This window comes from Spermophilus citellus (assembly GCF_964194105.1).
Source record: "Spermophilus citellus genome assembly, chromosome: 4".
In the NCBI taxonomy this organism is placed as follows: Eukaryota; Metazoa; Chordata; class Mammalia; order Rodentia; family Sciuridae; genus Spermophilus; species Spermophilus citellus.
Window position 1 is genome coordinate 197,753,072 of NC_138185.1, and position 24,811 is coordinate 197,777,882.

The window sequence follows — 24,811 nt, forward strand, 5'->3', positions numbered from 1 at the left end:
GCACCCTTGAGCCCTTGGCCCTTTCACCCTTCTGTACACACCTCTCTCCACAGCCCTACTCGACAGTGTGAGCTCCTCCGGGAGGAAGCCAAGTCTTATGCATATTGTACTTCCCAGGTCCAATATGTGGTCAGTATTTAATACATGGTTAGCAAAACCATAGATGCATGGATGGCCCTGACTTTATTTATACACTTGTTTCATCCAACTCTAAGATTTGGCAAAGGCCCAATTCTACCCCAAAAAATATCTTGAAAACATCATCTATAATAGATGAGCCCTGTGCAGAGAAAGTAAAAAGAAATCCAAGAAGAGTTCTGACACAGTGAGCCTGAGTGGTTGGGGTGTTGAATTCTAACCCTGTTTACTAGTCACACTTTGTGGGAGTCATGCAGAATGCTTCAGAGTGGCACCTCTCCGATTCTTGACCCCCACCCAAGCCCTCCCTCCTTTTATTGATGTATATGCACATCTACATGTGTATGTAACTGTACAGGTTACACATGGTAATTTCATTCATAGAAGGTAGATGAAGGAGAAATGGAGGGAGAGAGAAGAATCCAGCCTCAGCACAGGGGGGAAGGACAGCAGGCCAAGGGAGGGAGCTGACAGCAGAAGGACTATCCCAAAGGGAAGAGTCTGCACCCTGGGCTGCCTATGGCTGAGGCAGAGAAGTGGAGCATCGAGGACAGGGGCCAAGTCTACAGGAAACACAGAAACTGAGAGACTGGGACAGAAACAAAGGTGAGAGAGTGACAGTGTATCTGCTGGGAGGGGCAGGCGGGCGGGGGAGGGGCTGGCAACTGCTGAGCCAGCAGCTCAGGGCAGTGGGGGGGGGGGCTGGGGGGAGGAAGGTCAATGCTGGCTCCAGCTGGTCACTCTGCCCTTTCCGCAGCAACAGCAGCAGGAGCAGGGCCAAGCACTGAGCTCTGAAGACACAGCTGGAGAGGATGGAGCAAGGGACAGCAGGGGGACCAAAGTCGAAAGGTCTCTCCTGCTGCAGGTGGTACAAACCAGCTGCCCACAGCCCTGCAGACTCAGGTCACCCTGCAGCTCTGCTAAGCGGGGGAAGTCAGCATTTCCACTGCGCTAGCGTTAGTGTTCAGACCTTCCAGAGGGGCGGGGTGGGGGGGAGCCCCAGATTAGCCTCCTGGATTAAGTGCTCCTGCCCCCTCCCCCACTCCCAAAGCCTTGCATGGGAGGATGGTGAGGCAGAGACCTCAGAAGGCTGCTGAGCTGTCACATTCAATTCACCACACAGTCCCAGTGGCATTTAGGGGCAGGATGAATGAGATCCCACCCCAAGCCCCAAACAGTGGGAGCAGCTAATGACTGGGTATTAATGATGCTGGCAATTAGTACTCACAGGAAAATGGTGGGGGGCTGCTCACCAGGGGAACGCGGGAGGAGACAGAGCACACATTCAGAGAAGCAAGCAAATCAGTGTGGGGCACAGAACCCAGGGACAGCAGCCACCTTGGGGTTTGTCCAAAGAAATTGTCTTCTCCAGACACTAAGAACCTTTCTGCAGCACCTTCCTGAAATTGGGGTTAATCACAGAGTTCTCAGAGAGGGTGCTCTGAGAAAATGGCCCCCAAAAAAGATGTTTGTGAGGGTTCTGGAACCTTCTTCATGTGAGGAGGCCCCAGATCAACCCAGGTATGGCTATTCTTTTGTATGAGGTTTAAAATCTTTGGCCAGTCAACTGATCAATTGTGAAGAGTCAGGTTTCTCATCCGCAGGGTGAAAAACAACAAGCAGCAGAAAAGGTCGGAATGCATGTGCCAACCCACAGGCCCATGGAGAGACAGGGACACTTCTCAGGGAGGCACCTCTAGGTAGAAAAAAGAAAGACAGACACCACTTCCTTACTAAGCAAGATCATGGGGCCTCACAAGGAGGACACCCACCAATGAAAGAGAATGAAGAGGTCCTAGGGGACCAGGTAAAATGTGCCTGTGAGAGCAGAGCCTCAGGAGGCAACAGCCAAGCTGGTGGGGACCACAGGAACAGTGGAGAGGAGGTGCCTCCTTCACCTAGGGTCTGCAGTATGCCCTCCTCTGCTGTGGCCAAGACTGTGCATGCGTGAACACAGGAGCACACACGGGCACACGCATAGGCGTGCACACCACTACTGTAGTGAGGCTTCCAGAGAACTAGGGAAATTCAGACACAAACAAAACAGAAGCAGGCCAAACCCCATAACATGAGGACTGCACCTTCACACCAAAATGGCCAGCACGGAGGAGAGCTGAGGAGATCAGCCAGCCCTGGGAGAGCGAGAAATAACACCACGCTAATAAACACTCAGCAGCAATCACTAATAACCACTTTCCAGATAGCACCCCAAATCAAAGCAGATTATTCTCAGTCTCTTGCGGGTAGGAGGTGACAGCTCCTGTGACCCCTTGATCACTTAGACCAGAGAAGGGAAGCCAAGCATCGGCTGCCTGGGTACAGGTCAAGGAATTTTCCTTTCCTAAAGACAAGGGTGACAGGACCAAGGAGACCTCTCCCAGAGGGAAGACAAAGGCCCTGGGGTTGGAGCCGCTCCGGAGCGGGCAGGGAGAGGGCACAAAGCCATCAGAGACCTCCTGCCCTGCTCTTCAGGATCTGCACAGATGACAATGGGGGTGAGAAAACAAGGGTTGAACCCTGAAAGTAAGAATTAAAGAAGGTGTTATAGGCTGAATTACGTCCCCCACTCCAATTCTTATGCGGAAGCTTCACCCCAGGACACCTCAGAATGTAAATATATATGGAGATGGGGTTGGGGAGGTAAAAAGGTGAGGTCAAAGGAGGTCAAAGGAGGCCATGAGCCCTAATCCAATCTGACTGGTGACTCCAGAGCAGGTGTGCAGAGAGAGGGTAGCCAGAGAGGCGTCAGAGGTGACCAGTCCTGCCAACATCTTGATCTTGGACCTCTAACTTCCAGAACTATGAGAGAATAAGCTTCTGTTGTTGAAACACCCCAGTCTGTGGTATTTTGTTAGGGTGGCCCTAGCGAACTAAGAAGTGGAGTAGAGTGAGAGGAAGCCACACATAAATCCAAAGGCTGGTTGGTCTTAGCCACAGTGTGTTAATTATTTCAAATACTCAGTAAAGGTGCCCAGCTGACATCAGTTAACTACGTTGACTGACTAAAACACACTAGCATCATCTTTAATCCTAGACTCTGAATATTCTTCAAGTTCTGATGCCTTTAATTGCATTCAACTATTCACTCGAACAGCACCTGCCACCAAATCTTATGAACAAAATTAAAAAACACATTGCACGTCCACAAATTCTCCCCACCAAGTGATCTCGGCTTCCCCCACCCATATCTTGAAGCAAGCTCTAGAGATTCCAGGACCCCATCCCATTTCAAGGTGCTGCAGACCCAGAGGCCATAATGGATGTTACAGAGGGAAGTTAGGTAGGAGATGCTAAGTTCCCTTTTGATTCCCTAATTCGTAAACAGAAATTGAGGAAGAAAATGGAAACACAAAATCTTCAGGATCATGTTGGGCCTTCAGGGCTGATTATCCCAAATGGTAAGACCACCCACATCCCATTGGCCATTTGAATGCTCCAAAGTAACACGGAGGTCCAACCATTTCGCTAAGGCAGAAGAGTCCTGTACCCACTCTAATCTTGACTCCCTATGACAAAGCCACAGCAATAGATTAACAAATATCATGTCAGTTAAAAAGAAAATACAAAGACTGGGCTGGGGATGTGGCTCAAGTGGTTGGCCGCTCGCCTTGCATACTTGAGGCACTGGTTTCGATCCTCAGCACCACATAAGTGAAATAAAGTCATGCTGTCCATCTACAACTAAAAAATAAATATTTTTTAAAAAGAAAATACAAAGACTCTTAGGGGTCAAGCAGACAGTGGGGATATCTAACACCCCCAAGGACTATGCCCAACCCAGTCTCACAGCTGCGAGTGGTCATCTGCAGCTTAGCACGCAGAGAGTGGCATTTGCAGTGGCCCCATAAAGACCCTCCCCTTCTGCTGAATGGCCTTCCTTCCAGAGCTGGCTGTGCTGGCCCTGCCCAGGTCACTCAAGGCTGGAAGCTGAGCCACAGGGACAGTGGCTGGCTGGCTGAGCTGAAGGAGCCCACCCCCAACGACCACTGAGACCCACCAACTGTTGCCACCAGAAGATGCCAGCCAGCGGTGGAGGAAAGGAGCGTCCCCCATCCCTGCCCTCCCCACGCCTCCCTGCCCCAACCTCACGAGTGGGGACTCACGTCTGTGGTTCTCATTTCTGTGGTTAGGTGGGGACCGGGTCTCCTGATCTTGGGCTTCGTCCCCCTCCTCACTGGCCAGGTGGGTGTGAGCGTAGTGGTAGCTCAGTCCCGGTCGGTTCTTGTAGCGCTTGCCGCAGACTAGAGAAGAAGAGAGGAAGAGGGGGAAAGGGGACATCAGTGACATCAGCACCTCCGGCGGCCACTGCTCTCATTCCCCCAGGTGGCAACGCCAGCCATCCACCCCAGAGCCAGCCTTCCCTTAGAAAGTGATCTCCGTTCCCAGCGTCACTCCCCAGCTCCTGACAGAACCCGTACCACTCCAACAAGGCAGTCACATGAAGAAAAACCATCCAAGGACAACAGAGAGATGGAGAGCTGTGTGAGCGCCCCACCACTCCCCAGCGGTGAGAGCCCAGGCAAGTCACTTAACCACTCTGTGCCTCGGCTGCTTCAGAGACAGACAACATGGGGATAATAGCAGTACTTACCTCATGGGCAGCTGTGACGGGTAAACCCCTACTCAAAGCACTGAGCACACTGGGGGACACACATTAAGTGTGACTGTTACCGAAACTTTGAATTCAGAGGGAACTGGTACCTCTCCAGTCTAACATCCCAGGATACTGATCAGGCAAGTGAGGCCCAGGAACACCAAGTGACTTGCCTAGGAAACACACAGCTGGTTGGGACAAAGCCACCAGAACCCAGGCCTCCTAGATTCCTCACAGTGCTCCTCCCACTACCAGCAGTGGATTCCATGTGAATCTATTACATGCTGGGGACAATAGATTGGATGTATCACGTCCCTGTGAATTTTTTTTATTTGTTTTAATCCATGACACATGATAATAGAATGCACTTTGATACATCATCTATCACCCTGTGATTTGGGGGCAGAAAAATGTTTCACTTCCACCATGAAAACCAGGAAGCTGAAGCATGTGGTGACCAAATCCTGTACCTCAATGCCCCAGGCATCCGCTGATGAACACCCACGGAAGGTGTTCTGGGAAGCACTCTCTCTCTAATGGGACAGCAGGCGACAGGAAGATGGCTTCTCAGAGCCAAGCAGAATAGAGGCGGTGTCACCGGCTGGCTCTCAGTGCCTGGGAAGCAGAAGTCTGGCTGAATGGCCCCAGACCAAACCACCACCTTTAGACTCCCCAACATTCAGCCCAATGTCCCAGCCTCTGGGGGATGGGACTGCCCTGCTCAGCCTGAGGGTTACAAGCTCTTAGGGCCTCTCTCTCCTACTGGTTCTGACATTGATGGTTTATACCAGTGAGCATAAAGGCTTCCCAAGGTACAGAGAGCACAACTGGTTCAAATCCAGTTTCAGTGGCCCACATTCAGCAGCTGTGTGACCCTGACTGTACAGAGAAGGGCTGTTAGCCAGCCATCGGACACAATACCCTCATGACTTCTCTTAGGGTTCCTTTCCTTAGATTCTCTTGATGTTTTGTTTTGGTCAAAAATCGTGGGCAAAAATGAGTAACATCATTTCTTCTTTCCCATATTTATATAAACCATTTTATGTTGGCTTGACTTCATTTTGAATAATCACCAGGACAACATTTTTAAATAGCAAAATCAAGTATTTCCTAGGTTAATGAAATTGGATTTAATGTTTCACTGTTTAGAATGACATGTAGCTAATTTTCAGTCTTTATCAAATTTACATGGTTTCTCTGGTTCCTGTTTTAGAGTTTTAATGTGGAAGAATTTTATCAAAAGTCCTTTCAGCATCTACCAGTGTATGGCTCTCCTTTAGTTCATTGATATGGTGAATTATATTGATTTCCTAATATTTCCTATTATTGAATCATTCTTGCATTCCTAGAATACACTGTGTTCTGGTCAGAGTTGGTTATTCATTGATATACGGCTGCATTCAATTTGCTAATAATGCATCTGTACTCAGACTTGACATAGATCTATAATTTGGGGGCTGTTTTATCAGCTTTCAATTTTATGGTTATGTCAACTTCCAAAATAAATCTAAGAGTTTTGCTATGAAATTGGATAAGACACAAAAATCTCTCTATGCCTTTTCCTAGAAAATTAGGATAATGATACTTCCTTTGAAGGATGGTTAAAGGGATTATAAGCAGTACTTGCAAAGCATCTCACTCAGTACCCAGCATGTAATAGATGCTTGATAAATGGCAAGAGATGGGCAAGGGGCATCGGCTGTGTTTGTCACATCTTAGGTGCAAGACTCTCTGAAAGAGGATTTTTGGTTCATTCTATGGAGTCTGGAAATTGGTTGAATTCTCTTGATAAGGTTAAGATGAGAGTCTGAAATTCAAGTTGGTGCCCTAGCAACTGTAAATTTAAGTTTTGCGCTCTCTCACTCTCTCGTTCTCGCTCTCTCTCTCTCATAAATATTGCAAAACAAAGTAAAATGGTACCATGCATCTCAATTCCATGTGATTCAGGAAGCTGGGCCCAAAGAGGCCCCTGAGGTACACTCTGGGCCTGCTTGTGGCTTTCTCCATTTAACCTTTTAAATGATATGAGGTCAATAAGCAGTGAATTATCAGGTCATTGGATATAAATCCATTTACACCCCAAGCACAATGTTGATGAGGACTAAGTATCTATTAAAAGTAGTCATATTATCAGTATTTACACCAGCAGCCTCAGCTGCCTCTGCAGATCAACCCATTATAAGCCCCACAGCGTTTCATTTGTCCCATTTATCATGTCAATCATCACTGTTTTCCCTAATCACAGAATTTCAAGATCTTAACGGTCACTTGGTAACCATGTATCCAACTATTTTGTTCCCACTAACCATCTAGAAGCCTGTTCTGGGACAGCTCTAGAGATGGGGAACTCACTGCCCATCCGAGCAGACATCTCTCCTTTGGACTCCTTGAGTTATGGTTATGTCTGCACCAGAGGCCTCCCTTAAGGACAGTTCTGTATCGATTTCATCTTGACATCAACAACTCCACCTCATCTGTTGCCATGCACCTACTACAAAATATATTTGTTGAGTGGCTGATGAATGGACGCAGAAACACCTTGCGGGAAAGCCCGGGGACAGGGGTGGAGGTAGGCTTGTAGAATCTGATCCATCCATCCACATTAATCTCATACTAATCGTTCTTAAAGCCTACAAAGCAAAAAGCTCCCCCGATCTCCTTCCCCAGCACTGTAAACAGCAATAATTTTTGAAGCAAATCCTTTGGCTAGAATGGAGATTCTCAAAGTGTGGTCCCCAGACTACCACCATCAATATCACCTGGGAACTTGTTACTGAAGCAAACTCTCAGGCTCCACCCCAAACCTACTGAATCAGAAACTCCAGATGTGGAATCCACTCATAAATAATATAAACAATGTGACAAACAGCCCGTACCACTTACCCTCACTGTTTATTAAGCATCTATTATATGCTGGGTACTAAGTGAGGGGCTTTACAAATACTATTTATAACTATAGTCTAACAAACCAGGTGACCCAGATGACTCTGATGTCTGCTGAAGTTTGAGAACTACTATGCTGGAAGGGTGAATCTACCTAGGTCCGTCTCCACTGTGTCCACCTGTCCTCTTTCTGGGTGTGCGTGGCAGGTGGAGGTGCAGCTCTGAGACTTGTGATGGGTCAATGGAAGAATCAGACCCAGATGGCCCAGGCAGGTCCTGGAAGCCAGATGCCCTTATGAAGAGGCCTCTAGATGGAGCTTCATCTTTTGCCTCCTGCTGATGTAAAGTCATTTCTTCCTCACTAGACCTTCAATTCAACAAAATGTGTATCAAGCACCTGATATGTACCCAGCCCTGTGACCGCAGAAGAACACACTTAAATGAGCCCTAGATTCTTCTCTCACAGTCTAGCAGAGCAGATGTGCCTGTAAATAACAGTGGGGGGCACAGGGGGCGGATCTGAGCCAAGAGGGAAATACAGTGGGGAAGAAGGGGTCAGTACATGGCTTGAGATGAGGGAGGTGGCTTCCCACACGGAAAAACTGCCCCTGTACGGTGGTGCATGATACAAGAAAGACTTCCCCAGCGGACAAAGGAAGTCAGGGTCCCCAGGCACCAGCACACAGCCAGGTGGCAGCCCAGGAGACAGGAAAATTTGAGAAAGCCAGAGCAAAGAGGCATTGGAGTGGGTGGGAGGTGGACTAAAAAAAGAGAAATCCCTGGGTAGGACTTTATCTAGACAATGGAGGAGTCAGAGAGGATTTTACCCAAGGACTAACTTAATCAGACTTACGTTAGTTAGTTAGTTAGTTAGTTAGTATACTGCTTTAATTTATAAGGCATGAATTTGAAGGTAGCAAGAGGCTGTTGGCTTCATCCATGGGCAAAACAATGAGGATGTAGGGATGGAGAAGAAGAATGGGGAGAGAGGTTAGAGAGAATCTGGTGGAAAGGGGTGTCTATAGGAAAACAAGAAGGAACCGAGAAAGACTAACCATGGACTTCCCAGGCATTCACCCATCAGCCCGGCCTCTTCTGACCATGACCAACTCCTCCTCAGCCCTCCTGGCCTTTCCATTTCTTCAACAGTTTTCCTCCCACCACAGATCCCGCATGCCAGGTCTTCCCTCTGCCTGGCATGTCGACCATCTGCAATTTGCCTGCGAACATCTAATCATCCTTCAGATCTTGGTTCAAATGTTCTTCCCCAGGACGTCTTTCCAATCAAAATCAGGACTCTGATTTTTTACCTTCCTCGGACTAATCATGCATCAGTATACTGGTCTCTCCCACCAGCGGCAGCACGGCAGGTCCCTGGTGTGTGTGTGTGTACAAGATGTATCTCCAGGGACCTGCACAGGGCCTGACTTGTGACAGGCATCTGAGGTCAGCTAAGGGAAGCAAGGACGGTGCCTGCTAGGAGCCACAAGCAAATATACAATGTATGGCACCTTTGGTTGTAAAGTGACGCCAGCTAGCCACTGAGATGATTATGTTAAGATTTACATTCATATGCAAATTGGACTCCCGCTGTTCACCTTGGCCTGCTACCGGACTCATGTTACGGACTCATGTTACCAGACTCTTGGAGAGTTCCCATTGGTTGGGGAAGGATAGTAGGAGGAAATTCCGGGGGAGGTCCGGGGGACCCCGGGGTTCCGGTCGGCGCGCGGTTCCGGTCGGACACCCTCGTGGGAGGATCGGTTTTTGACTTGCTGGCGCTGAGAGTGTTAGCGGCTTTTTCAAAATAAAGTTTTGTTCCTGCTTGATTGGCTCGTGATTCTGTGCCCAGCCAAGACTGCGGCATTTGGCGGCCCGTGCGGGGAACGCCTGAAGCTTAGAGGTGAGTAAATTGCTCGCCCCTGAGGGAAGGCGACAGGATGGATGACCTTCTCAAAAAACAATGTGTTCTTGTTTTGATTTATTTTGTTTTTATTTCGAGCTCCCTAGCCCTAGAATTTTCTCAGGCGAACTGGGAAAAATGGTTGGCTCAAGGTTTGAAGTTATTCGGCCCTGAGAAAGAGAAAATTGATACAACCATTGTCTGCTCCGTTTTTGTTTCATTCTGCTTCGGCTTTGTTTTATCCTACCTTATTGGGTTAGGTTATAGTAGATTAGAATCCAATAAAAAACAAACCGAAAAACTGTTAAGTAAATTGTTAGAGGTCCAGACTATGGTAGAAAAAACGCTAGGTCAAGCAAAAGAGAAGGTCTCTCAAGCTAGTCAGACAGAGGAAAATTTAAAAAAAGCAAGCTTAGAGGACAAGCAGCCATCAGGTGGAGAATTACAACAGGAGGTTGCTACCAACTCCGTTCTATCACCAGAGGGCGTAACTCAGCCAACAGCTCCATCTACCGCTGAGCGGCCCTCAATTCCCGTAGTTGATGGACGGAATTCTGAGGCAGGACCCCAAAGATTAGCATGCCCTGTACTTGAGCAGGCAGGAGGGCAACGAATTCACCGTGCTTTAGATTTCAAAACAATAAAGCAATTAAAGGAGGCTGTAACGACCTATGGGCCGCAAGCTCCCTTCACAATAAGCATGGTCGAATCTGTTACCAACTTGGACATGACACCAGCAGATTGGGCTAACATGTGTCGATCTGTGCTAAACGGAGGACAATATTTGTTATGGAAGGTTGCCAATGAGGAATTTTGCATGGAGACAGCTAGGCGAAATGCAGAAGCTGGTTATCCTCAAAGAAATATAGAAATGCTTTTGGGGAAGGGACCTTATGAGGGTCAAAGACAACAAATTGAATATGACCCTGGTGTGTACGCACAAATTGCTGTAGATGCAGTTAGGGCATGGAAAACTTTACAGGGGCATGGAGACTTACAAGGTCAATTATCTAAGGTAATACAAGGAACTAATGAACCTTATGCTGAATTTGTAGATAGACTTATTCAGTCAGCCTCTAGGATATTTGGAAATACAGAACAGGTAATGCCATTTATAAAACAACTGGCTTATGACCAAGCAAATCGTTGCTGCAGAGAGGTCATTAGACCATGGAGACATGAGGATTTAAACACATATATTAAATTATGTAGAGACATTAATGAACAGGGGCAAGTCTTAGCAGCAGTACAACAGGCTTTAGATGCCAGGCCAAGAACATGCTATAATTGTAATCAAACAGGACATTTTAAAAGGAGTTGCCCCATAAGAGGAGGGTTTAACAAAGCTGGATATCAAAGGAATAGAATACCAGGTATTTGCCCACGATGCCGTAGAGGGAGACATTGGGCTAATGAATGCCGTTCTCAAACCACCATAGAGGGTATTCCGTTATCAAAAAACGGACAAGGACCAAGTGTTTACCCACGATATCGTGGAGAAAGGTATCAAGCTCCATTGCCAAAAAACGGACTAGAGGGCCCAATGCCCCGGGGCCCCAAACCACAAATATATGGGGCAATGGAGGAACCCAACAGCCCCATCAAGGTAGTGCCCAGGACGCATTATCCATTAAATCCCTCATCAGACAAACTAGAGGGAGCGCAGGGCTGGACATCTGCGCCTCTGCCAGAGCAGTACTAACCCCAGAGATGGGAATTCAAATCATTCCCACAGGAGTAAAAGGACCTCTTCCCCAGGGAACAGTAGGCTTATTATTGGGACGCAGTTCTTCTACACTAAAAGGACTTATGATAAGTCCTGGGGTAATTGATCCCGATTATGAAGGTGAAATAAAAATTATAGCTAGTTCTCCAAGAGGTATATCAGTAATTTCACCAGGAGATAGAATAGCACAGTTATTAATAATACCCAGCCTGCATGATAAATTTTCCAGTTGTAATGTAGAAAGAGGTTCCAAGGGATTAGGCTCCACAGGTGTAGATTGGGCTATGCTGTCTTTGAATTTAGATTCTCGCCCAATGCTAAAATTAAATATTCAAGGACATGACTTTAATGGGCTGCTGGACACAGGAGCTGACCTTAGTGTCATCTCTCGTCAAGAATGGCCAAAATATTGGCCATTACAACAAGCCACTCAAACGCTTCGAGGCCTAGGAGTGGCAACAAATCCCCATAGAAGTGCTATGGTATTAGATTGGAGGGATCCTGAAGGATGTGAAGGAACTATACAGCCCTATGTATTGGATCATCTTCCTGTAAATTTATGGGGACGAGATGTCCTAGATCAATTAGGATTGACATTAACAAATAACATCAATCCTAACGCGCCCACTACTAGGGCTAAACAAGGCTTTAGGAAAGAAAAAAGATTAAGAGAACAAGAACAAGGTATGACAGCACCTATTCAAATAGATCAAGAAATAAATAGACATGAATTGGGTTTTCAGAAAGGGCCACTGAGACAATCAAAATTACTTGGAAATCAGAAAGACCAGTGTGGGTTCCTCAGTGGCCCTTGACTAAAGAAAAGATACAAGTAGCCCATGACTTGGTCAGACAACAGTTAGCGGAAGGACATATACAACCTTCCGTATCCCCCTATAATACTCCCATTTTTGTCATTAAAAAGAAATCTGGTAAATGGAGATTATTACAAGATTTAAGAGCCATTAATAATGAGATGGTTATTATGGGACCTGCTCAATCAGGGATTCCTCAATTGTCTGCTTTACCAAAAACCTGGCATGTTTTAGTTATAGATATTAAAGATTGTTTCTTTTCAATTCCAATTCATCCCGAGGATAGTCCACATTTTGCATTTACTATCCCTGCACTGAATCATGAAGGTCCTGATCAGAGATATGAATGGAAAGTACTCCCTCAAGGGATGGCTAACAGCCCAACTATGTGTCAAATTTATGTTAATAAAGCAATCCAGCCACTTAGAAACCAAAATCCTGAACTACAAATATTTCACTATATGGATGATGTGTTATTGGCACATAAAGATAAAAACACATTACTAGAATGTTATGCCACACTTACAAACTTATTGAAAAACTATAATCTAAAGATAGCAATAGATAAAGTACAATTAAATCTTCCAATTAATTATTTAGGAGTTCTATTATCCTCAACCATGGTCCGTCCACCAAAAATTCAAATACGAGTAGATCAACTCAAATCACTTAATGACTTTCAAAAGTTATTGGGAGACATAAATTGGATAAGGCCTTATCTAGGCATACCAACAGGAGAGTTAGGACCTTTATTTGATATTCTAAAAGGTCCATCAGATCCAAATTCACCCCGCATGTTAACGCCTGAAGCAAGAAAAGTATTAAAAATCATTGAAACATATATGGAAAATATGCATTTGGATAGAATTGATATAAGTTTGCCTTTATTATTTATTGTACTACCAACAAAAAATATTCCTACAGGAGTATTTTGGCAAGAAGGTCCATTATTGTGGATACATTTATCTTATTCCCCTAACACTATTCTTACTAGATATCCTGAGGCTGTAGGACAATTAATACTCAAAGGAATAAAAGCAGCTAAGGGAGTGTTTGGGATTTCTCCCAATAAAATTATTACTCCATATACTATGGATCAAATTGATGAGTTAGCTAATGAGTTAAATACTTGGGCAATAATCCTGTGTAAAACTAGTGTTTCATTTGATAATCACTTACCATCTAATCCTTTGTTGTCTTTTTGGTCTAAGCATCCTGTAGTTTTTCCAAAAATGACAAGAAAAACCCCTATCATAAATGCTCCAAATATATTCACTGATGGGTCAAACAATGGTACAGCAGCAGTAGTTACTCCTGATCAAACTTTTACATTTTTAGTACCCAAACAATCAGCTCAAAAGGTAGAGCTTAATGCAGTATTACAAGCTTTTATGATGTTTAAAGATTCTGTATTTAATTTATTTTCTGATAGTCAGTATGTAGTTAATGCTATTAATTCCCTTGAAGATGCTGGTAGGATTTCCCCTTCCTCTACTGTTTTCTCTTTGTTTTCCGATATACAAAGTCTAATCTGGGACCGAAAAGATCCATTCTTCATAGGTCATATCAGGGCACATACAGGATTGCCTGGAGCCCTTAGTATGGGCAATGAACTAGCAGATAAATCTACACATGACATACATATTTTCTCCACAATAGAAGAAGCTATAAATTTTCATAAAAGGTTCCATGTCAATGCTAATACTTTACAAAAGCGTTTTAAAATAACTAAAGAACAGGCCAGACATATAATAAAACAATGTCAAAATTGTGTGACATTTTTACCACAAGTTAATCTTGGAGTCAATCCTAGAGGACTAATACCTAACCATATTTGGCAGATGGACGTCACACACTTGCCAGAATTTGGAAAATTAAAATATTTACATGTTACAGTTGATACCTCTTCCGGATTTTTGATGGGCTCCCTTCATGCCGGAGAAAAAACTAAAGATGTTATAGCTCATTGCTTACAAAATTTTGCCACTGTGGGCGTTCCAAAACAGTTAAAAACGGACAACGGTCCTGGTTATACTTCCTCCTCTTTTAAACAATTTTGCTCATCATTTGGTATTACTCACATAACAGGAATTCCATACAATCCACAAGGACAAGGCATAGTTGAAAGAGCTCATCAAACTATTAAAATGTACTTATTAAAACAAAAGGAGGGAATTGGAAAGGGGTATATATCCCCCAAAGATAAACTTAAAATAACCCTTTTTACTCTAAACTTTTTAAATTTAGATTCATCGGGACTTAGTGCTGCGGAAAGACATTTGTACCCCAAAAATGTACATAAGCCTAAGGTACTTTGGAAAGATATTCTAACAGGACAATGGAAAGGCCCGGATCCAGTGATAGTCTGGAATCGGGGCGCTGTCTGTGTTTTCCCACAGGATGAACAGCAACCAATTTGGATTCCAGAGAGATTAACTAAAACAATTTCTACAGAAAAAGAAGATGATTTGACTCAAATCCATAACAGCTGACATCCAGAGCTCCAGCTTGGCTATTCTTACATCGGCGACAGTGATTAACCAAGGTGTTTTTTTTTTTTTTTTTTCAGTATCTATTTTATTATTGCATTTTTCCACATCATAAAGTTCTATTTTATTTTTGAGCTCATACAAACCTAGGTTAATGTTTTTCTGATCAGTTTTATTTTTTGACTGTGTTTTATTTTTTTTTATTTATTTATTTATTTATTTATTTTTTGACTGTGGAGTTTTTAAACATTGCAATGGAGATTTCACCTAAGTATAGTTACAAGGCCTTTATTTACTATTGTCTTATGTGTTGTATGTTGTGTGCACACTTCTGTTTTGTGTTGTATGTCTGTATGTGTGTATGTCCATATTTCTTATATGAGGAGCGCTCATGAAAAAATGGATCCGAATTTTTTCTTTATTCACGTGATTTATATGGTTTAATTTAAATTAGGTGAACAGCTGTTTATGATTGTTGTTAAAGATGGTTAACAGATCTGTTTGTTTACTTTCACCATTCCTTTTCATTATATTTAATAACTCTGTTCAGGATAATGTCTCTTTAGCATCATTGCCAGAATTTCCATCTCCATCCCAATTCCGGTGAAGACTGAGATAAAACCAAACTACAGCTTCTATGATAGCTATCACAGTAAACTGTATAAACTGATGCATCAATGAATATAACTCAACAAGTAATGCTCAATCAAGGACTTGATTTACTTTGGGAGGAAATGGACATATTGATAGACTCCTCCAATTTGAACTGCTTGCAGAACTTGCCTGGACTATATATCAGTTGTATACATTGTAAAATATCATCTGGTGCACCGAATTGTGGTACTGCTGGCATATCTTTGCTGATGGTGTCACCAGTGATGCAATTTCCTTGCCAGCTCACCCCATGTTTATTGTGGTAATACTGGCATATCTTTGCTGATGGTGTCACCAGTGACGCAATTTTTCCAAGGAGCCATCAATTGGCTTGGTGTCGTGGCATTTCTGTATCCTCCTCCCTTCTACTAGTGATGGTCTAAAATTTGGGGGCCAACAGAGGTGAGGCAAAGAACCTCACCCCCCCACTGGCACCAAGGCAAAATTTGGGGGCCAACAGAGGTGAGGCAAGAACCTCACCCCCCCACTGGTGCATAGGCCTATCCACGAGCATGGCTGAATGCTGGACCGGTAGTCAGCGACGGGTTGCTCTGATTACAGTGGATTCAACCTAAGACAGGAAGCTGACGCCTAAAGGTCAGTTCTCCCATGACGGGTAAGAACCATATGTTAAATTGGACAACCTACCAGGCACGGTCCCTAGCCACATTGCTTGTTGCTTAATTAAACAGAAGGGGGCAGATGCTAGGAGCCACAAGCAAATATACAATGTATGGCACCTTTGGTTGTAAAGTGACGCCAGCTAGCCACTGAGATGATTATGTTAAGATTTACATTCATATGCAAATTGGACTCCCGCTGTTCACCTTGGCCTGCTACCGGACTCATGTTACGGACTCATGTTACCAGACTCTTGGAGAGTTCCCATTGGTTGGGGAAGGATAGTAGGAGGAAATTCCGGGGGAGGTCCGGGGGACCCCGGGGTTCCGGTCGGCGCGCGGTTCCGGTCGGACACCCTCGTGGGAGGATCGGTTTTTGACTTGCTGGCGCTGAGAGTGTTAGCGGCTTTTTCAAAATAAAGTTTTGTTCCTGCTTGATTGGCTCGTGATTCTGTGCCCAGCCAAGACTGCGGCAGGTGCCGTCTTCCTGACTTAGGTGACTGGCTAGAAGAATATAGGGGGAAAATAAGGTTTAAAAAACGAAGAGAAGGAGTTCAGGGGCTGGGATTGTGGCTCAGAGGTCGAGCGGTCGCCTAGCATGGGTGAGGCACTGGGTTCGATCCTCAGCACCACATAAAAATAAAATAAAGACATTGTATCCACCTATAACTAAAAAATAAATATTAAAAAAAGAGAAGGAGTTCAGTCTGGGGTTGGCTTTATTCTCCTGGAGTTTGGGAAAGAGATGTGGACTTAGGAATTGGCCTGGAAGTTATAGAGAGATGTGCCAAGAGAGATTGTGGAGAGAGAGGTGTGGCATAGGAGAGAACTAAGAAAACGTCCGTATCTTAAGAGACCAGTGAAGAAAGAAAAAGGGATTTTTAAAAAATGGTTAAGATGGCTGGGGATGTGGCTCAAGCGGTAGCGCGCTCGCCTGGCATGCGTGTGGCCCGGGTTCGATCCTCAGCACCACATACCAACGAAGATGTTGTGTCCGCCGAGAACTAAAAAATAAATATTAAAAAAAAAAAATTCTCTCTCTCTCTCTCTCCTCTCTCACTCTCTCTTAAAAAAAAAAATGGTTAAGACTCACATGAGAGAAAGCAGCGTAAGCCAAGGGAGTAGATTTCAAGATGGCCACCATGATGCCACCAGTCACAGCTCCTGCCAATGGCTACTGAGTCTTTACCACATGCCAGGACACGTCCAAGTGCGCCTAGGAGACATACTCATGGCAGCCACATCCCCACCTTAAGGATGAGCAGAGCTGGCAGTCACAGAGGCAATAGGGCCAAGAGGGATGGGGAGGGGGAGAGACCACGGCCTGCAGCAGTTAGTAGGTTACCTTGGCAAGAAGAGGACCTGAGACCTCATGGAGGTCAAGACAATTCTGCAAAGGGCTAGAATTCCCCCAGAAATGAGGAAGCAGTGATGAGACCAAGGGCTACTCCCTCCAGCATGGCTGGTTGTGGGAGAAGAGGCGGGGCTGGAAGATGGAGGGACCCCAGAGGCAGGGCACAGCCTGTTCTTTATCAGGGGATCTGCAAGCAGGTTCTCAGGTTGGAGGCCAGGCGGGGGCTGGGGGGAGGAAGGGCAGTTGGAAAGACAGGATTAGGAGGACTGGAGTTAATGGAGCGGATGCCAACCCCCATATGAACCTTCTAACCCCAAGACCTAGTCTTTCGAATGACTTCATCACAGGGGCAAGAAAGAGAGTCGAGACTTCCAAGATTTATTCTGGTTGAATTGCATCAGGATCAAACTGCTATGTTGCTGGTTTTTGTTTTTTGTTTTTTTAACTGCTATGTTTTGATGAAAAGAAATGCTTTGGCAATCTTGCTTTAACTGGCTTGGAAAAGCTAAAAAAGCCAGCACAGCTTCACCTCCTGTATTTATCCTATCTTCCTGTCACTCCAATCACTAGGGGCTGGCTTCTCGGGCACGTGGCCTGGGCTTTCAGACACCCTCCCATGTCCTGACGAGCCTCACATTGACACCACCTTGATCAGGGGTCCCCTCTGTTGCCTTTTTCTCTGCACCCCACAAATCCTATAGCTGGTCCTAGAAATCTACTGGGACTGGGAATAGAAATCTGGAACTAAGTTGCTCCAACTGAGAGCCTGAGACTATCCAGGTAAAACCAGGTCCCCAGCAGTTGGTGATGCAGTTACCTTCTGAGATGACCTTGAAAGGCAGGCTGCAGGAGTTAGACACTCAGTCATGATTCCAGTACCATCCACTGCTCTGGCCCTGCTTCTGGTCAGCCCTACCTACAGAGAGGCAGGATCTGTAGCAGGCACGCAGCGGGTTCCTTCTGGAACAGCTGGGTCCCACCCCTGCTCTGCTGCTGACTACCTGTGTGATCTTGTGTGAGTTGCTAAACCTCTCTGTGCCCAGGCCTTCTCTCTGCGCTGACAGTGACAGCACACCTACCTCACGGTGGCGGGAGTGACCTGAGAGAATGCGTTGAAAACAGGGCTCGTGGTGAGTCAGAGCCACCATCAGCTGTCATCATCACCACAGCCATCAAAGGCCTCAGCAAAGAGAATAAACCCAAAAGGGGGGAAAAAATCTAGTCATTTCTCCTCTGAAGTCCGGGGTGGAGAAAAGCAAGGAAAAGAAGTGTGTGTGTGGGGGGGGGGGAGGGGCGTTCTGAAAATAAAGTATTGGAAGCATCTGCTATCCTTTCATCATGTCAGAAATATCTGTCATGTGGAATCAGACTGAGCCCCAAGACTGCTGAAGCACGCAGAGAGGGCCTGCCCCACTCTTCCCACTCCAGCCTCCTTCCTCCTCCATCTGTCCCCGGCTCCTTTGCGTCACACACCCCTGAAGCCATCACCCCTGGGACCAGTCAGCCCTGCCTGTGCACAGCCTAAGGTCCTTCCTTTCACCTTGGCAAGTGAGCACCTGGATTTTGTGTTCCTGGCACGGTGTGCTTGGAGAACAACGGCTGTGACAATAAGGGACGTCCAGCTTGCCTCCCTCTCTCTCTCTCTCCTTCCCCCTGGGGCGGATCCATCTGTCAAGCTGCAGAAATCGCATTTGCCCACATCCCCATCCAGAGCCGGATTCTCCACGCAGGACCTCCCGGCTGGAGTTACAAATGCCTTCGCTGTTGCCCCAGAATATTTACAGCATGTCCCCTGGCCCCCTTAACCCGGCTGCGCTCACTCCTTGTCTGGGGCCGGGGAGGGGAGGAGGAGGAGGAAGAGGAGGAGGAGGAGGAGGAGGAGGAGGAGGAGGGGGCCTCGGCAGTTTGTGTGAACAAAGCATCAGCAGACAGCAGAATCCTTCCTGCCGGGGAGAAGCAGCCTCCTTCCCCACTGATAACTTAATGACTCTGGCACATTTTCATCAGCCCAACTTGGAGCACGCAGTGGGTATCTGAGCCAGTGGTTTCCCAGAGACTGAAAGCAACAACCGAAAGCTATTAGAGAATGAGCGTCCAAGAGACAAAGCCTGAGCTTGGGGATCACCTGCCACATCTCATTCCCAGCTCTGCCCAGTGGCACTTCCATGCAACCCTGAGGGACAGCAAGCATCACCCCCTTCTCTCTGAAGCTCCACCCCCTCGATCACCCGTGACATGGACCAGCAGCACCCATCACTGACTGGTGCCTCCAGGGCATCACACCTGCAGACAGTCAGGCAGCCAGACACCCCTACACAGAATCTCGCCACAGCTCATGAGGTACAGGCCCCATTTTGCACATGAGGAGACGGAGCATGAGGGAGTTTGGAACCCAAGTCTGTCTGACTTTGAAGCTCATGACAAAGAGAGGTTACTGGGTGGATGGTCTCTGCCTGCCACCTCCCCCACTCACACCTCTCAGTGCCTCCCTTTGGCCTGTCCACGCTGGAGCTCAATAGCTCTCTGCTTCTGGTGGGGTTTGGCCAGAAGGAGGCAGCAACAGGGAAATGGAGGTGAGGGACAGAAGAGGTGAGGTTCACGCCTGGCCCGCTCTGCCCTTCCCGGTTGGTGGATGCTGTTGGTGCAGGCGCTGCCCCTCCTCCCGGCTCTGGGAGTCATGTGCGGGCGGGAGGGCATCCTGCTCGCCCTTGGCCTACCTTTATCCTGCCTGCACCTCCGTGATCATTCTGTCATCAAGTTCTCTTCCATTCATCCCTCCTGAATGGAACCCTGCCTGGGTCTGGCAGAGCCCAACAGAATCACACGCCCCCAGGCTGGTTCACGGGCTGTGGACATTCGGGGCTCCCCACGCCTTCCTGACACCCCTCCTTCTCTCTGCAGAGCTGTCTGGGGGAGAAGGAATGCCTATGACCAGCTCCCCCGAGAGGAGAGCAGCTCCAAGCGAGAAAAGCTCCGTGTGACTCTCAGGCTCATGCTCACATGGGGACCAAACCCAAGAGAGACTTCAAAAGCCACCAGCTCAGACTTGTGTTCTCAAGGTGGGGTCCTGAATCCCTGGGGCCATCTTAAACAGACTCGCTTTTCTCAAGATGGCTCCGCCGAGGTTAAAGTGATAAAAGTCATGGATTCAAGGACTGGCCCAGGTCCTCAGTGTTTAGGCCTGCTCCTTCTTGGGTGACAAGATGCTCCTCTCAGGCAAGCCCAGGGTTCCCATGCCAGGTGGACTTCCCCTCCCCTGCCTTCAGAGCCTGGACATCATCAGCCTAGGGGTGACCTTTGGGAGACTTGGGTCTGGTATTAACCCTTTCTGTTCCCATACCTTTCTAGGTTCTTTTGGATAGAAACACGGGGACTGGGGGAGGTGTAGGGTGTGTCGTATCCTGATTTTTAACAGCCACATTCCTTAGGCCTAGCATTGACCCTTGTGTCAGTAGTAAGCCCAGATCCAGGATCTGCCAGACTCCAGTGACCAGTGTTCTCCTCAATTTACAAATTTGCTCTTTGTGAATGAGACTCCCCCTTAATAATTCCCTGTAAGAATAATGGAGATGTGCAAGAAGCCCTTCCTTTCAAAATATCATAGAACCTGCTTCTGTATCTCCAGCAGAAAAATGCAGAAACCCCCCAAATCCAGGCATTAAATACATTGGCGGGATGTTTCCCATCCTGCTAAGAAGCAGGGTAACAGAATGTTGGTAAACTCTGGGGTCAGCTTCCTGGGCCAGCTAATTATGTCATCTTGGGCAAATGACTTAATCTGGCCAAGCCTTAGTTTTTATTGTCTGTAAAGTGTAGGTAATAATCATGGACACATCATACAGGTGTGGTGAGACCTGAATGAATTCATCCCTGCAGAGTGCCTGGCACAAGGCACGAGTTCAGAAAACACGGGCGATTTTTGCTAATTCATTTCCCTTTATAGGACTCCTTCCCTGGACCCTAACAACCCCAACATCAAAGGCCCAGGACACAACTGAGATTCAGCCGAAGTGTTCAATAAGTGCCCTTTTTTTTTTTTAAGAGAAGGGGAGGGGGATGGGGAGAGGAAGGGGGAAGGGGAGAGGGAGTTGATATTTATGGGCTCAATGGAGGATGAGGAGGAGCAGGGGGGATTGGGCTGTTACTTCTTTTTTTTTTTTAAAGAGAGAGTGAGAGAGGAGAGAGAGAGAGAGAGAATTTTTTAATAGTTTTAATTAGTTCTCGGCGGACACAACATCTTTGTTGGTATGTGGTGCTGAGGATCGAACCCGGGCCGCACGCATGCCAGGCGAGCGCGCTACTGCCTGAGCCACATTCCCAGCCCCAAGTGCCCTTTTTTTGATTTGGTATAAAGAAAATATTTATTGAGAACATTTATGGGGCATGGTGGTGCACTCTTATATTGCCAGTGACTCAGGAGGCTGAGGCAGGAGGATCACAAGTTCAAGGTCAGCCTCAGCAACTTCTTGAGAACATTTACGAATAAAACAGTGAACTAATTCTTCTAACATGCTGTCTCGCTTAGTCCTCTTAGAAAGAGAAAGAGAAAGACTTAGAAACGCCCAAAAGTTCACATAATTGTCCTCACTTGGCAAAGAAACAAAGGCTCAAAGAGGTTGTGCCCAAGGTCATGGCTAGGAAATGGCACAAAGATTCAAACCGGAGCTGGGAGCTCCTGATTCTAGGAACCAACTTATTCTGGATTTCTTTTTTTTTTTTTTTTTTTTTTTTTTGTGGTGCTGGGGATTGAACCCAGGGCCTTGTGCATGCAAGGCAAGCCCTCTACCAACTGAGCTATATCCCCATCCCCAGAACCAAGTACTTCTGACCACCATCCCTCCAAAGGCAGCATCTTTGACTTTGTCCTCTACTGTGTCCTCTATTTGTCTTTAATTAGTGGAAAGAGTAAAATATAATTCTTTTCTATCATACAAGGAAGCTAAACAAAGGAAAATAAAAACTCAGACTCAGTCACCATAAGGTATGGCTGCCCCCACAGGCTTGGGGATCTTCCTGGCGTCCCCTCCCTCAAGATCTTGATATACCTCTGGGGCCTACGTGAATATCTGACACAAATGCTGCTGCGGATGACCTGGATGACCTTGGAGGCAGAGCAGACTTGATCATCGAGTCCCAGGTCATCCGGGAGATTCATGGGCCCTTACCTAAGGCAGTCCCCTTCCACCTACGACAGAGCGAGATCTTTGGTTCCTTTAAGGAAGCAAATGCCCGTTAGCATCTGTCAGACTTTCCTGTCTGGGTGTCCTGTCATTTCCACATGTCAAAACCTCACTGCTTCCCTAAAACCACCTCTCCCTTCAGAATGTGCCAGGTAAGCCTCTCTGCCCCTCTCAACTACAGGAGCCCAGATACCAAGAGTCACCGTTGCCACCCCATCTCCTGTCTCCTGCACCCTACCCTCCTCTCTGTCACTTGCCAGGTTCCTCAAGGACTTTGTTATTGGCCTTGTCTGTTTTATTCCTGCCGTCACCAAGCTCCAGCCTCCCGTCTTCTCCTGACTGGCTGCAGAAAGCTGCTCTCCTTCATCAGGCTTCACACTCTTCCCTGACACCTAGTCGTACAGATTGACCTTTCTAGACAAGTCTGTGGGAGCACCAGGCTTCAGCACCAACCACTGTCCCCCTGGGAACACCTCAACTGGCGTCCCCACAAACCTTGTGTCACAAACACGCGACTCTGGCCAAGGGGGTCTTGTCTTAAGCCCCGGCACGGACTCCGCACCCCGCTCTCCAGACATTCATCGACAATTTGAGATTGCTGCTGTGCTGGGGCGGGGGTGCCAGTGGCCTGTGACATGGTCCCTGCCCTCAGAAGGCTCACTTCCAGTTTGAGAAGACAGGCAAGTGGTCAAAGTGTTATCAACAGTGAGGCGCCAGGCGATTCAGTGAGACCCTGTCTCCAAAGTGTGAGAGGGAGCCTCAAGGGAGACACACAGGTACCCGCGGGGTCCAGAAAGGAATGAGTGGTGGCGTTTGTCAAGGGTTGGGAGAGAGACCGACAAATAGAACCAAATCCTGGCTTTACTACCTATTCATTCACTGTGTGGTCTGGGGAAAGCTAACTAACCCCTTCCCTCTCCATTCTCCTTATTTGTAAGGTGGAGATGACCACAGCGTTTGTCTCATGGCACTTCCATGAGGGTCACCATTTGACCCAGTTATCCCACTCCCCGGTTTATAACCAAAGGATTTAAAATCAGCATACTGTAGTGAAAACATTAATGTTTTCAGCAGCTCAACTCACAATAGCTAAGCTATGGAACCAACCTAGGTGCCCTTCAATAGAGGAATGGATAAAGAAAATGTGATATATATATATATATATACACACACACACACATACAATGGAGTATTACAAAGCCATAAAGAAGAGTGAAACTATGGCATTTGCCAGTAAATGGATGGAACTGGAGACTGTCATGCTAAGTGAAATAAGCCAATAACCCAAAACCAAAGGCTGAATGTTCTCTCTGATATGTGGATGCTAACATATAATAATGGGGATGGGGGAAGAATAGAAGCCCATTGGATTGGACAAAGGGGAATGAAGGGAAGGGAGTGGGTACGGGAATAGAAAGGACAGTAGAATGAATCAGGTAACTTTCCTATGTTATACTCCATGTATGTATAATAGGTCATGTCTATCTAGAAAGAATATTTTTTAAAAAGTGCTAAGACAGATGAAGTCCATCAACCATTGCACTCCCATCACATAACCTGACAAACTTCAGCCATTGCTACTCTTACCTCTTCCCCCACCCCATGCACACCCCTCCATTCGTGAAGACTGCAATCAGTTCAATCTGTGCTCACTGAGGGTCGCCCCTGGTCTCTGGAGAAGCATCATCTGACAGCCCGGCCTCCCAAGTCCACTCCTGCCTGTTCCTTACAGAGCTCACTGCCTACTCAATTAAATACCACCCAGTAGAGTGTCACCTCCTGGGTGACAGCAGCCTGGTCTTCCCAAGTACACTGGAGAAAGAGGAAACAAGGAAACATAAAGGTGGGAGAAGCGTTCCTCAGGCAGGTAGACTGTGCAGACGTTTTATATACATGATCACAGTTAGCCTTCCCCCCGAGCGCCGTCCCAACTGCACACCCCAGGAAACAGAGACTCAAGGTGCAAAATGACCTCAAGTCCCAGATAACAAGCAGCAGAGCCACAATCTGACCTTAGCCAGATCAGAGCACATTTTTCTTCCTCAGCTCCCTCTCACCTGCCAGGACCATACACCCCTCACCAGACTTGTGCCAGGCCCACGGACCTCTCAATTCTGTTTCTTGAAAATAGCAGGACCTTATGCAAAGATATAACTACAATATTGTTGTTAATAGTGAACAGAATTTTAATAGTAACAAATTTTAAACTGACTAAACATGTACCAAGTAATATACTGATTGCAAATCTGGGTCACAGCCATAAACTGTGGCATGGCCCCATGATGAAATGCTATATAGCCCTAAAAAGGATGTTGTAAAAACGTATTTATTGCTGGGCGAGGTGGTGCACACCTGTAATCCCAGTGACTCAGGAGGGTGAAGCAAGTGGATCATGAGTTCAAGGTCAGCCTGGGCAACCTAAATCTAGCAAGAACCCATCTCAAAAAAAAAAAAA

General features: G+C 46.6%; 1 protein-coding gene across 10 annotated transcripts in view; it reads right to left on the bottom strand.

Moving 5' to 3' along the window:
* Positions 1 to 24,811, bottom strand: part of DPF3 (double PHD fingers 3) — a 314,874-nt gene that overhangs the window by 122,676 nt on the left and 167,387 nt on the right. For all 10 annotated transcript variants that reach the window (XR_014021403.1, XR_014021404.1, XR_014021405.1 and 7 more), the window contains exon 7: positions 4,242 to 4,379. Coding sequence is in view for 6 of the 10 variants with exons in the window: in XM_081289488.1 (XP_081145614.1) it covers positions 4,242 to 4,379 (138 nt within the window). In the remaining 4 variants the exon portion in view is untranslated. The remainder of the gene's footprint in view (positions 1 to 4,241; positions 4,380 to 24,811) is intronic.